We start from the raw sequence: 13947 nt of genomic DNA on the forward strand, positions 1-13947 counted from the left end.
ATTTAAGAGTAAGGGGCGCCTGGGTGGCTCAGTCGGCGTCTGCCTTCAGCTCAGGTCATGATCCCAGGGTCCTGGGATAGAGCCCCACATCGGGTTCCTGGCTCAGCAGGGAGCCTGCTTCTCCCCCTCCCACTCCCCCTGCTTGTGTTCCCTCTCTCACTGCCTCATTCTCTCTGTCAAATAAATAAGTAAAATAAAAAAATAAATAAAAAATAAAATTTAAGAGTAATTTGGGGATATATAAAGCACACAGTTCAAGTGATGTATTCATTCATTTAATGTATAGCTTGTCTCCCAGGCACTGGGATACATCAGTGAACTTTGTGCCATTCAAATTCCAGCTGGGGAGACACACAATAAGCAATAAGCATAACTAAATAAGTTATATGTTACAATATGATAAATCCTGTAGAAAAAGGTAAAGCTGAGTAGGATAAGAGGGATTAGGAGTGGTGGGGGTAGAGATTAGGTTGCAATTTAAATAGCATAGTCACAGTAAGCTCCATTGAGAAACTGACATTTGAGCAAATACTTGAAGGAGTTAACTATCCAGCTATCAGAGAAGAGAGAGGGACTAGCCAATGCAAAAGCCCTTATAGTAGGACCAGGCCTAGAATGTGTGAAGGGTAGTGTGTACGAAGCAGAGGGTTTGAAGGGAAGAGTAATTGGAAATGAGGTCAGAAAGGTATTGGGATAGGAGATTTGTAGGTATTGTAAATATTTAGCTCCTACGCTGAGAAAATAGAAAGCCATGGTAGGATTTTAAGCAGAAAAGTGGAATGATCTGACATATTTTTCCAGCATGACTTTGGCTGCCAAAACTACGCTGGGCCAAAAGCAGATACAGAGACACTGTTAGAGGCTTGCTCAGTAACCTAGGCAGAGACAGTGGAGACTTGGACTACAGGGATGGCCGCAGAGATGGTAAAAAGCTGTCTGCATCTGGATATATTTTGACAGTAGAATCAACAGGGTTTCCTGACAGATTGGACGTGCAGTATGAGAGAAATAGAGGAATCAAGGATGACACTGAGGTTTATGTTCTAGAATGTGGACTTGTCATCAAATGAGATAGGGAAGGCTATGAATGGGAACAGGTTTTATGGGGAAAGATGAGGAAGTCAGTTTTGGACATGGTGAGTTTGAAATGAATATTAGACATTCTAACGAAGATAATGTGTATTGACCACATGCTATACAACAGACACGTCATTTAACCTCCCCCCCCGCCTTCCTAATGCTAACAGCCACAGAATTGGCAGTTGAAAAGTTCTCATTTATTTGGAATATTAGAAAATGTGTTAAGTTACAATAATTCCAATGAGCTATTCTCAATTCTAAAAGGTATGGAACCTAAAGAGGGAATGTAGACGTACATGTATGAGAGTAATATAAACCTGTCAGGTGTTAGTGGTAGTGCACACCACAAGACCTCTCTGAAGGCTGTCCACATGAGCCAGCTAAGCTCATGGTCCTAAAACATTTGTTCACAGTGATAACAATGTGCTAATGATATTAAAGATGATTCTGGGAGTTTGACCCCTTGTAGGGGTATCTGAAGAGGAAAGACTCAAGTAGAGTTTGGAAAAGCATAATTAACATTTTAAATGGGTTTTTGTCTAGATATTTACTTTGAAATTTCCAAAAAGAAAGTAAAGTGATACTTAACACATATTAAAAAACTGATCGTAGGAGATGATGGGAACCAGGTTTCTCACTGTTGGAGTGGGAGGTTACAGACAAGACAGGAAGGCTAAAATGATTCATATGATACTGGCAGATTAGGGTTGGAGACATTGGTAAGTACTCATGTTTGGCTTAATATACAGATAAAGAAATAATCATAGATGTATATATATCCAGGGTAGTGTATGCCTATATTTCTTGCTCTGTCAGGTGAGAGGACCTAGAAGCAAACACACTTCATCAGCAAAAAGCAAACCTAACATCCAAATCTTGGTCTATAATACCATTTCCCATATAAGCAATGAGGGCTCCTTAGAGAAATGGCTCCTCCTAGACTATAGTAGAGAATATAGAAGATGAACCTGGAGCATCTTGTAGGCCATCAGGAAGTGCTCAAAATCTTCCAACATTGATGGGGGTGTGTCAAAGAGTACAGGAGCCAACTGGAAAAGCTCCCAATGACCATAGCAAAAACAATTTGAACAAAATAAATAACACAGTATTGGGTTATAACCCAAAGTATAAAATAAATATCCATGAGTATATGTATATTGATACAAATGATTGAATAAATAAATAAATGGAGAATAGACAGATTTCTCATGCAAAAGAATTCCAAATTTGTAAATATTTCTCCCTCAAGGAGATGGAGCATTAGCCCCTATCCCTTAAATGTGGACTATGTATAGTGACTTACTTCCAAAGAATACAGGGTGGAAAGGGGGGGAAAAGAATAACTTTATAGTAGAGACAAATAATACCTCAGCCAGATGATCAAGATTAACAAAAATCTGGATATACAATGAGAAAAGAAATAAGAGGCAGGGTAATTTCTCCTCCTCACTGTCATCTCTTCCCATTACGCATCGATTGCACAAATCTGGTCCACTGCTAAAGGTTAGAGTGAACTTTATGGCCATTTCCCCATGTTCTGTTTTTTGGATTGTTTATTCTTTTACAGTACTTTGATTTTTCAGTTTTGGCTTATGAGGGAGTTTGCTCAACATGGATCCAAAAATGCTTTGCTTACACCACTTCTGAGAATTAAAAACAGACATGATGTAAGTATCAGTGTTGATTATTTCAGAACAAAATAAAACACACAAATTGTGAAAAGTTAAAAGCAAATTTGACCTTAACCTTTGTATATACATATACGTTGTATAAAATTTTTATAAGGCTGGTTTCTAAAAATAATTTTCATTAGGTAGTAAACTTTGCATTTAATCTAGTGTTTTATCTCTTAAAAATAATATACATTCCTCTTCAATTACTATATTTTTCTGACAAACCTGATCGGTATATATTGTCAATCTAAGTAACTGAGCCCTCAAAAATCTATTTTCCTTACTTTGCTGTATATGTAGGTCTCAATATATTTTACTCTTACAGTAATTAAGTGTACCTCCTCAGAGAATAATTTTTTTTTTAAGATTTTATTTATTTATTTGACAGAGAGAGAGATAGCGAGAGCAGGAACACAAGCAGGGGGAGTGGGAGAAGGAGAAGCAGGCTTCCCGCTGAGCAGGGAGCCTGATGTGGGATTCGATCCCAGGAGCCTGGGATCATGACCTGAGCCGAAGGCAGACGCTTAACGACTGAGCCACCCAGGCACCCGAGAATAAATTTTTTTTCATGTTTCACTATTATGGATCCACACAAGTTACATGTACATTTCTAATATTGAGATATCTTGTTCAGGGTATCATGATCTATAGCATTATATAGAAATCAACATGCAATTTTCTAGCACATAAAGACCAGGCAAATTTTCTTTACCAATGCCAACACTGATGTTGTTTGGTGACTTAAATTTAAAACTACAGTTAACCTCACTATATGCAGTTTTTTAAAACCTACAATTTTGTGAACACGTAAGAAATCATAAATCCTAATATTTGTTCTGGACCTCTGTTATTCATGACAACAAAATTTATCCTCTATGGAATGGAATAAGAGTCTGTTACGTATTAAAAAACTACTCAAGTTAAGCCTCTAAATATAGGCTTTGGCAGTTAAATATAGTTACTCTTTAAATGTTTGTATTTTCTAGCTTCAAAAGGGGGCAGGGGAAAGACCCTTAAGAAATGTTTTCAAACAGTGAGGATTCCTTAGCTTGAAAGCATTCATGCCATTACTATGTGAAGGTATTGGGGGAAAAAACTTAGTCTTTTTTCATACTCTCAACTGGTAGCAATCAACATGACTCTTAGACACCAAAATATTTTATGTGTCCAGAGCAGTCTTCTAAGAGGAAATGAGAATGTTTTGCAAATCACTGCAGGAATCATAAACAGGAGATAAGGTAGAAGAATCCAGGGATGTGCCATAACACAACAGTCTGAAATGAGGCCAGGTAGAAGAGTGGAAAGAATTATGCTTGTATTTATGCTTGTGGCAAATGCAAGTTCATAAACCCCAGGTTCTCCAGGTTATAAGAGGCATCTGCATCCCCATGATGGCTAGTGGTCACACACTGGACTTCTACCAAAAGTTGCTATCAGGTTTTTTTGTTCTCTTTGCCTTTTATATGCCAGCTGTCTCTTCTCATTGTCACCTGAGTGAGGTCTCTGCTGACATCCCCAGCGACGGTGTCTTTTACCATCAGTGATTCATCTCAACGCATTAAATGTTTGGCACAGATAATATTAATAGCCGAGGGTCAAGACTTTTAATTTCTTACCTAAAAGTTGCTGTTGTTGACATCTCACTGCCTATGGATCTGACTTGGAAAGAAATATGTCACTTACTGACCAACCGACATCACCTCCTTGATTTGAGGGTAGGGGCACTTCTCATCTGAAAAATAACACAGCCCACCCAGACTAATTTGGAAGAGATAGGATTGCTGCTGAAGAGTCAAAGAAGCAAGCCGCATACATTGAATGGTAAGACTGGAGATTAACTCGTGAACTTGGCAAGAATAAAGCCTATGATGGGAGCAACAACAACTGAATCTTGGCTGGTGCCATTGCTCAAAGGAAACTGATAAATCCTAAATTTTCCATTTATGTGTAATAGCTGTGACTTTGTCCCTACATAGTTTGTGATAAAAATTTCTAAGCATTGCTAAATTAACTCTTATTGCATCAACTTGAAGGAAATCTGTTGTATCAGGAAGAATATATATCCAAAGAGATAGAAACATATTTAAGACGAAATAAAATACCTTAATCTTGTGAAAGGTCCTGCTGAGCTAAGGAAGAAACTATAAAACACTTTATTTCAGAGTACTTTCTGCTTCTGATGGCACAGAATCAACAGTTTGGAAAGCTTAATGACTATTCACCAAGAGAAGAGGTCAGAATTCTCTGAATTCTAACTTGTAGAGAATTCTGTAAGAATGAGAAGATAGTTCAGTTTTCATGTCTAGACTTGTTCTAAATTCATCTCCTCTTTTATGGACCCCAGTAGTTTCAGAGATGCGCTTTAAAATAGAGTAGCTTCTGTTTTCATCACTTTTGACAACTATGAAGCTTTTCATCATAACAGATGAACATAAATTCCAGCCTATGTTCTGGAGATAAATAACCCCTCCCATGAGTATCTTACAGGGCCACCATGATTACTAGGTTACTGGATCTTCTGATCTCAGTAAGTGGAAAACTACAGGATAACAGTTCCAAATCATTCACTGAACCAGATTAAGAAAAAGTGAGAGCTTTAAAACCACTTGTCTAATGTTGTCCACAGTTAGTCATAACAAAAGCAAAGGTATGCATCTCCTTTATTTTCTCCACCACCTTCACTGTTTGACAGTAGCCAAACCAACACCAAACCTTTGCAGAAGCCATCATGATTCACACTACATGTGTTTTGTCACATCCTGATGTGAGAAGAGTAGGAATAAACCTCTCCTCTCTACAAACTCAAGGTCATCCAAAATTACTGATTCACTGTCCTGGAAATATTTAAAATGCTCCTTTGGTAGATTCCCAACATATTATATCACCCTTTAAGTTGGCAACAGACTGGTAGGGAAAAAAGACAACAGTACAAGTCCCAAGTAGTCAATCTTTTGGGACGATATTTTTTGCCCAGGAACCGCATCCATTCCCCTAATTTGACTATTACCTATATGCTGATGACACCCGAATCTATATATGGACACAGACCTCTCTTCCAAGTTCCAGACCCAAATTACAACTATGTAGTGAACATCCCCACCTGAATTTCTCTTAGGCAACTCAAACTAGGTAAGTCTAAATTTGAACCTGTATTACCTTTTCCCAGAACTTGCTCTTTCCCTCTTTCCCCTTTCTCATCTACCTTCTCATCTGAACCAGAAACCTAGGACTTTTCCCTCTACTTCACTCCTAAATCAAGTGCTAGTACTTTACTCAATCCTCTCTGTCCTGTCATTGCCAGATTTTCATCATGACTTGCTTGGACTATTACAAAGGCCTTCTAACTGGTTTATCTCCACCATGTCAGCCCCCTCAAATCCGTCCTCTGTAATGCTGCCAGAGTGATCTTTCTCAAATTCAAAACAGATTGTGTCTCTTCTTAAAACTCTTCATGGCTTTCCACTGCTTGTAACACACGCTGTAGAAGGTATGTCAGCAGGTAGTCTATCTACCTCTCCAGCCTTTTCTCTTCCAGTTTGCATTTCCTTTGCACTTTACACTCCTGCAGTAGTGAATTATTTGTAATGCTGGAGAAACACCTCCTAAGCCTTCTGCACCCATGTCTTTCACGTACTATGTTCTAAAAGTATCTATACCCTCATCTCCACTCCTCTGCTCCCTGACTGCCTGATAAATTCCTTCTCCTACATCATCTAAAATCCTATTGATGGGTCATCTTCCAAGATAAGTTTAATCACTTCCTTTCCTCTATTACTTCCTTTGTCATAATACTTCTTACTTCTTATCCAATATTACTATGCATTTATACAAGGTATAGAAGGAACACATCAAAACCCTTACAATTATTACAAATACTTACTTACACTTCTGCCCCCCCCCAAGATTGTGATTCATTAAGGGCACAGACAATTTGGTATTCAATTTTATAACCCAGATGCCTAGCATAGCATCTGGCACACTGTACACTCAGTAAATATTGGCTATTCTTGAAGAGGATTCTACAGTTTATTCAACTACCAAAGAGGGAGCCGCACACCATTACACCCAGAGTTGCTATTTATCCCATAAAAGTCACGTAAGTTGATAGTATATCAACATAAATATATCCTTGTCAGATGATCGATCAGATGATTGAAATATTCTTTTTCTCTGTAAGAGGTCTGTTTTGGTACCTTCAGAAATCCAAAGGTCGTCACTCAGAAAAAATTTCAAAAACTATGTGTATGGCTTAAAACACCATAACTGCTCAGTAATATTGGGTCTCTTATACGGGGAAAGTTCTAAGCAATGGTAACTGGCTACTGGTATTGGTATCATGGCTATCGTCTGTGTGTGTATACACACACACACACACACACACACACACACTTTACGTATATGTCCCATCTACTCCCCCAGTGAAACAGAAGTCGAATCTATCTTTTATACTGCTTTATTTCTCTGCAGTATTTCCCACATATTGTGTCTGCCCAACAGACCTCTAATCCTGGTTCTGATGACAATGGTGGGGTTGACAGGGAGGCTGCATTAGTGAAAAGAGTACTAGCCAGGAGCTAGGACTCCTGACTAGCTGTGATAAAAAGTGAAAAAGTACAGTCCTTGTCCTGAATGAGCTTATATATAAATGAGTAGAGGAAGAGGAGGTAAAACTTTTGAGGGCCTATTATGCATGACCCAGATTTTGGCATTTCATATAAAGTCTCTAATTTAGTCCTCACAAAAACTCTTTAAGATAGGATCATTATTGTCTCTATTTTACAGGTAAGGAAACTAACTCAGAATAATTTCCTCAAGAACACACAGCTAATATGTGGCAGTGCCGGTATCAGTATCTAGGTTAAGAACCCACTTTCTTACCTAGTTTTCTATACTGCAAACATTTTGTATGTGAAATCTGAAAGCAGAAACTTAAAAACTGATACTCAAAATTGTATATATCCATCCCACTGATCTTCAAACAACTGCACAATATAAGAATTTTTTTAACAACTATAGCTTAATAGCTTTGCAGAGAAGGCAGTAAAATGCAATGAATTAGAGCTCATGCTCTAGAGTCAAGACTGCCTCAAGTGCCATCCAGGCTCTACCTCTTATGAGCTGTGTTTCCATGGTTACTTACTCCCTCAGAACTTCAGTTTTTGTATCTGTGAAATAAAGAGAGTAATACTATTTTATAGGGTGAATATGAAGGTTAGATTATATAATACTTGCAAAATCCTTAATAAAGAATAAATACCAATACTAGTAAATTAACAGCAACAAAAGCTAACAAAGAAAAAAAAAAAAAACTACGAAGAGTATTACTTACAGAAGCCAGTAATCTTCCATCTTCCTTCATGGCAAGATAGCGATTTGCACATACTCCTTTGATGGACACAACCCCTCTCTCTTCTGCTTGAAGTTGCAGTTTGACTGTAATGGAAAAATTACTATTGGGGCATCACAGAAAAAACAACCGTCTACACATTTATGCTATATGAAGACAGGAGCAACCAGCTAATTCACTCTGGAGGGTTGGCAAGGTGGGGGGCCGGGGATGAGTGTCAATTAGATCATATTAGGCTGAGATGCAGATCCTCTAGAACATGAGTGGCTCTAGATTCCCTTCTCACTCTAGTGTCAGTGAGCAGAGAAGAGTGGCAGAATGGAGAATGTTTTCCTTTGATGGGCAATTAGCCTCCACTTGGCCTCTGCTCATGCTTTCTCTCCCTCTAATAAAGAAATATTTTTTAAAAATAAAAGTACATAAAAATGTAAGAATTTATTTCCACACCACTGCCTAAGTTTAAACTTCTTAAAAGTTTTTTGTTTTTGTTTTTTTTTAAGAGAGAGACAGTGCACATGCTCGCAGGATGCTGGGGCAGGGAAAGGGGCAAAGGGAGAGGGAGGGAGAGAATCTTAAGCAGATTCCACACTGAGTGCAGAGTCTGACCCGGGCTCCATCTCATGACCCTGAGATCATGACCTGAGCCGAAATTAAATGTCCACACTTAACCAACTAAGTCACCCCAGTGCCCCTTTAAAGATATTTTTAACCAGTTCTTCACAAATAAAATATAATCTAATTGATCACTATTATCTTTTGGTTTGTATTTCCTTAAGTTTCTACACATCTTATTTCTAGCTTCCCCTTTAATACAATACCAATGCATTTATCTTTCTTTACAGACGGGTTGTGGTGTATACCTATTTTTTTTTTTTTTGGCAAATATCTATCTCATGAAAAAACAAAATGCTCATACTTGATTTGCTTTTACAGTGTGTTGAAAGATTTTCAGAATGTAAGATCCTGAGGAGGATGACCTGTTGTACTGCATTATCAATATTAAGCAGATTTTAGGGAAAAAATATATATTACATGATTATGATTATGCCATAAGGATAATTATCTAACTCAAATATAAATGAAGTTAACAGCTTCTGTTTTGCCATTCAGAGGTAGCATTCTCCTGCCTAAAATAGTATTCTCCAAAATGTATTTTAGCTAACAGAGGTTACATAAAAAACAGGTTCTGGGGCTAAATAAATTTAGGAAACTCTTGGTTAAGCTAAGTTAACTCTTTATTGCCAAACTTCTCAGACCTTTGCTACTTATAACCTGCATTATATATCTTATAAATCACCATAAGGGGATCAAGAATACATTGTTTATAAAATTTACCTGGTCTCAGAATGAATTTTTTCATAGGCCATAATATGGCCTATGAACATATCTAGGACATTCTTGAGAGCAAAGAAAAAAAAGCAGTAAATATTCAAATGTTTAGAAATCAGCATAATATTAATCAGATAACATTAGAAACAAAGTATAAGCTAATTTTCCCAGGTGTTTCCAGGTAGCTAGGGAAACATGACATGAAAAAGCAATGTTTGAAAAATTATGGAATTATTAACTTTATTAGATATTATGTCACAGTAATTATGTTTTAAAATTTTCTGTATCAGGCAGAGCAACCTACAGGTAAAACAAGACATAACATCTGAGATTAGCTTTAAAACATTTTAGCAATCAAAAATAAATAAAATATTCTACCAGCCAATCAATTTTTTTTATAAAGTGGGCAGGATAAATAAAACAAGTTTGATTAACCTATGTCAACAGTTATTAGAAGTATGGAAGTTTATTATTCTATTTGCACTACTTTATGAATATTTGAGAATTTACATTTAAAAAAAATTTGTTGAACATTTAATGCCTGATTCTCCTCTGTGGACCAGTCACCCCTAGATTTCAGAGAGCATAGCATTAGGTAAGCCTGCATTTACCGGCAAAATTCTTCTACAGAATCTTAAAAGATAATGTAAGGTAAAAGAAATACAATCAAAACATGAAAACTAAACAAAGAAGGGCATAAAGTCTTTTTCACAGCATTACAGTGAAGTGTAAAAATAAGCTTTATTTTTAACAAATATAACCAAAATTATCTTAATGAGTATGACCAAACCTTGTATACAGCTCTAAAGTGATCCACATAAGCCATATTAATTATGAATATAATTATGAATATATTTTAACTCATAAGGCTGCATAAATGCTCATGAGGCAAGATTTCATAATCACTATACTTTCTTTTGGTGCTTAATTAATAAACTGTACCCTAGCTGTAGCCCACCATCATTAAGTGTGTATTACTGATCATAAGGGAGATTATGTATATTAATGTGGGGCCAATACCAGTGACTCAATACCTAAAGTAAATGCCACCATTCATTTATTCATTGACCTTTTACAGATTCCTTGGGTATTCCACACTAGGCAATTATCACTCAAGAAGCCACTAAAAAATAAACATTAATTGTAGATGCTCTAAAAATGTTTCCATTGCCATATAATTATAAAAATATACACTTTAGAAATAACCCCAACCTAAAACAACAAGCTGTATAAGCCATAAAATCATAAATTTTCTTTAAAAACCCATTAAAGCTGAGAAGCAAAGTAACCTAAATGAACTAAATTCCACATACAAATGATCCCTTCCCAAAAAAGAGATGCCTAACTGCTTTTATCTCTGACAGGAGAAAGAATAAACCTGCCAAAAAGGGAAGTATGGAGAAACCAGCTGAAACTTTATGAACTCTTAACAGCTGTTGATATGAGGAATTAGAGTTCTGAGGAGCTCTAATCAAAGAACTACTCCATACCCACCTGCCAGTTCTTTTTCACAGAGCTTGCACCTAGTGCACAACCACTACACATCAAAGGCTCAGACAGAACAGAAGCGCTGAGAAATCTTCCTGAAGTACCCCCAGGCCTTTGCTGAGTGCAAAGCAGCAGTTCCCTGAAGGCTAGGAGCAGGACAATCTCTGAGTAAGATCCCTCTGACAAGCACTGAGCCTTCACCAAATGGAAAGTAGGATGAAGAGAGATATGCAAAGCAGGATGAAGAGAGATCTTCCAAGACAAGCCAGGGGTTGAGTTCAAGAGCAAGGCTAACTCCTGACCTACCCAAACAGTTGGCAGCTGGGCTATAAGGCAAAATAGAATACAAAAATCTACTCAACCCAAAAGAAGGAAGGAAAAGAGAAACTGGACAAAGAACAGATGGGGAAATTAGAAAACAAATTCCAAGATGGCAGATTAAACCCAACATATCAATAATTACACTAAATGTAAGTGAACATTTACATTTAAGGGAAAAAATTGTCAACAAGATATAAAAGCAGAACTGAACTGTGTTGTTTATAAGAAAAGCACTTTAAATACAAAGACAAAGGCAAGTTGAAAGTAAAAACATGGGGAAAAATGCACACCCTAAGAATGCTGATATGGCTATATTAATTTTATCTGATAATGTGGACTTCAAGGCAAGTAGTATGGAGATGAAGAAGGTGATTGCATGATGATAAGAGGTCAGATACATCAAGAAGACATAATAATCTTAAATGTGTAGCACCTAATAATAGAATCCTGAAATATCTCAAGCAAAAATTGACAATAAGAATACGAAATATATGAATAACATTATCTACCAACTTTACCTGACTTTTTTCTTTTTACATCATGTAGCTTTCATTCACCTGAGACTTTATTCTCCTCTTACCATCATAGTCACTTGAAAACTGTGCTAAAAAAAATTGCCAGCATTGTGAGCTATCCTATGCTTATTTGCCTAGTGAACTTGAATTGTTCAAATCAATTAACTCCAGCTGACAAGTTCTTTTTCAAAAGTCACAATGATATTAAGTAATATCAAGGGCTCTTGTCCTGAACTATTGGTGCTCCTGGTTCCTTTGTTTTTTAACAGTCTATAGTAATTCACATATGATACAATTCATTTAAAGTGTACATACAATTCAGTGGTTTTTAGTATAGTCAGAGTTGTGCAACCATTACTACAATCAATTTTAGAACATTTTCATCATCCTATAGCCTTTAGGACACCTCCTATGTCCCCAATACCACCATCCCCAGGCTTGGCTACCACTAATCTACTTCCTGTCTCGATCCTGGATATTTCACATAAATGGAATCATGCAATATATGGTCTTTTATGACTGGCTTCTTTCACTTAGCATAAGGTTTTCCAGGTTCATCCATGTGGTAGCCATTATCAGTACTTAATTCCTTTTTATTGCCAAATAACATTCCATCGCATAGATGAACCACATTTGATTTACCTCCATTGGTTGATGAACATTTGTTTTGTTTCCATTTTGGGGCTACTATGAATTATACTGCTATGAACATGCTACAGAAACAAGATTTTGGGTAGACATATTTTCATTTCTTCTGGATATACACTGAAAAGTCAAATTACTAAATCATATGGTGACTATGGTTAATCATTTAGGAATTGTCGGACTTTTCAAAGCAACCATTCTACATTCCCACTAGAAATTGAGGGTTCCAGGTTCTCCACATCCAGACCACATTTGTTATAGTCTGTGTTTTGGGTTTTTGTTTTTGGTGGGGTTTTTTTGTGTTTTGGTTTTTTTTCTGTTTTTCTGTTTCTGTTCGTTTTTATAATAGCCAGCCTACTTGGGTGTGAAGTGATATCTCATAGTTTCGATAAGCATTTTTCTGATGGGTAATGATATTAGGCATCTTTTCATGTACTCATTGGCTATTTGTATATCTTCTTTAGAGAAATATCTATTCAGATCCTTGGCTCATTTTTAAATTAGGTTGTCTTTTTATCACTGAGTTGTAAGAGCTCTTTATATATTCTAGACAAAAATCTCTAATATTGCAAATATTTTCTCCCATCCTGTGGGTTGACTTTCCACTCTCTTGATGTTGTCCTTTGAAGTAGAAAATTTTTAATTTTCATGAAATCCAGTTTATCAATTTTGTTATTATTTGTGCTTTTATTGTCCTAAGAAACCACTGCATGATCCAAGGTCATGAATGAAGATTTACAACTAAGCTTTTCTCTTAAGAGGTTTAGTTTTACCTTATCCATTTAGGTTTTGATCCACTTTGAGTTAACTTTTGTTATGAGGTATGAGGTATTTTGTTAAAAATTCACTTTTACATGTGAATATGTCCACCAAGTTGACACTTAAAGATCACTACACCCAAACAGAATATACATTCTTTTTTAAGGAATACTCCCAAGAATAAATTACATACTGGCCATAAAATAAGTCTCAATATATTTAAAAGGATTAAAATCAAACAAAGTATTATATTAGAAATTAGTAACAATATGTTATCTAGAAAATCCCCCAAATATTTGGAAATTAAGCAGTATACTTCTAAAAAACACAGATAAATACAAGGGAAATTAGAAAATATTTCCTAATTATATGATAATGGAAAGTCAACATGCTTAAAGGAAAAGCTATAGCTTTAAGTGTTTATATTAGCAAAACAAAAATTGTGAAAATCAAAGCTTCTACCACGAGAACTAGAAAAAGATCTTTTTTTTTTGCCATATTACTACTTTGTTATATATTTTTTAATTCCAGTTAACGTACAGTGTTATATTAGTTTCAGGTGTACAGTATAATAATTCAGCAGTTCCATACATCACCCTGTTCTCATCACAAGTGTGCTCCTTAATCCACATCACCTATTTCACCCATCCCCCCACTCCCGTCCCCTCTGGTATCCACCTTGTTCTCTATTATTGAGTAAGAACTACCAAAAAAAAAAATTTTTTTTAAAGATTTTATTTATTTATTTGAGAGAGAGAATGAGATAGAGAGAGAGAGCATGAGAAGGGGG

General features: G+C 36.3%; 1 protein-coding gene across 1 annotated transcript in view; it reads right to left on the reverse strand.

Moving 5' to 3' along the window:
• Positions 1 to 13947, reverse strand: part of FGF2 (fibroblast growth factor 2) — a 65265-nt gene that overhangs the window by 3130 nt on the left and 48188 nt on the right. Inside the window, 1 exon segment of the mRNA XM_044913084.1 lies at positions 8083 to 8186. Coding sequence (XP_044769019.1) covers positions 8083 to 8186 — 104 coding nt within the window.

Source organism: Neomonachus schauinslandi, chromosome 2 (assembly GCF_002201575.2).
Source record: "Neomonachus schauinslandi chromosome 2, ASM220157v2, whole genome shotgun sequence".
Classification (NCBI taxonomy): domain Eukaryota; kingdom Metazoa; phylum Chordata; class Mammalia; order Carnivora; family Phocidae; genus Neomonachus; species Neomonachus schauinslandi.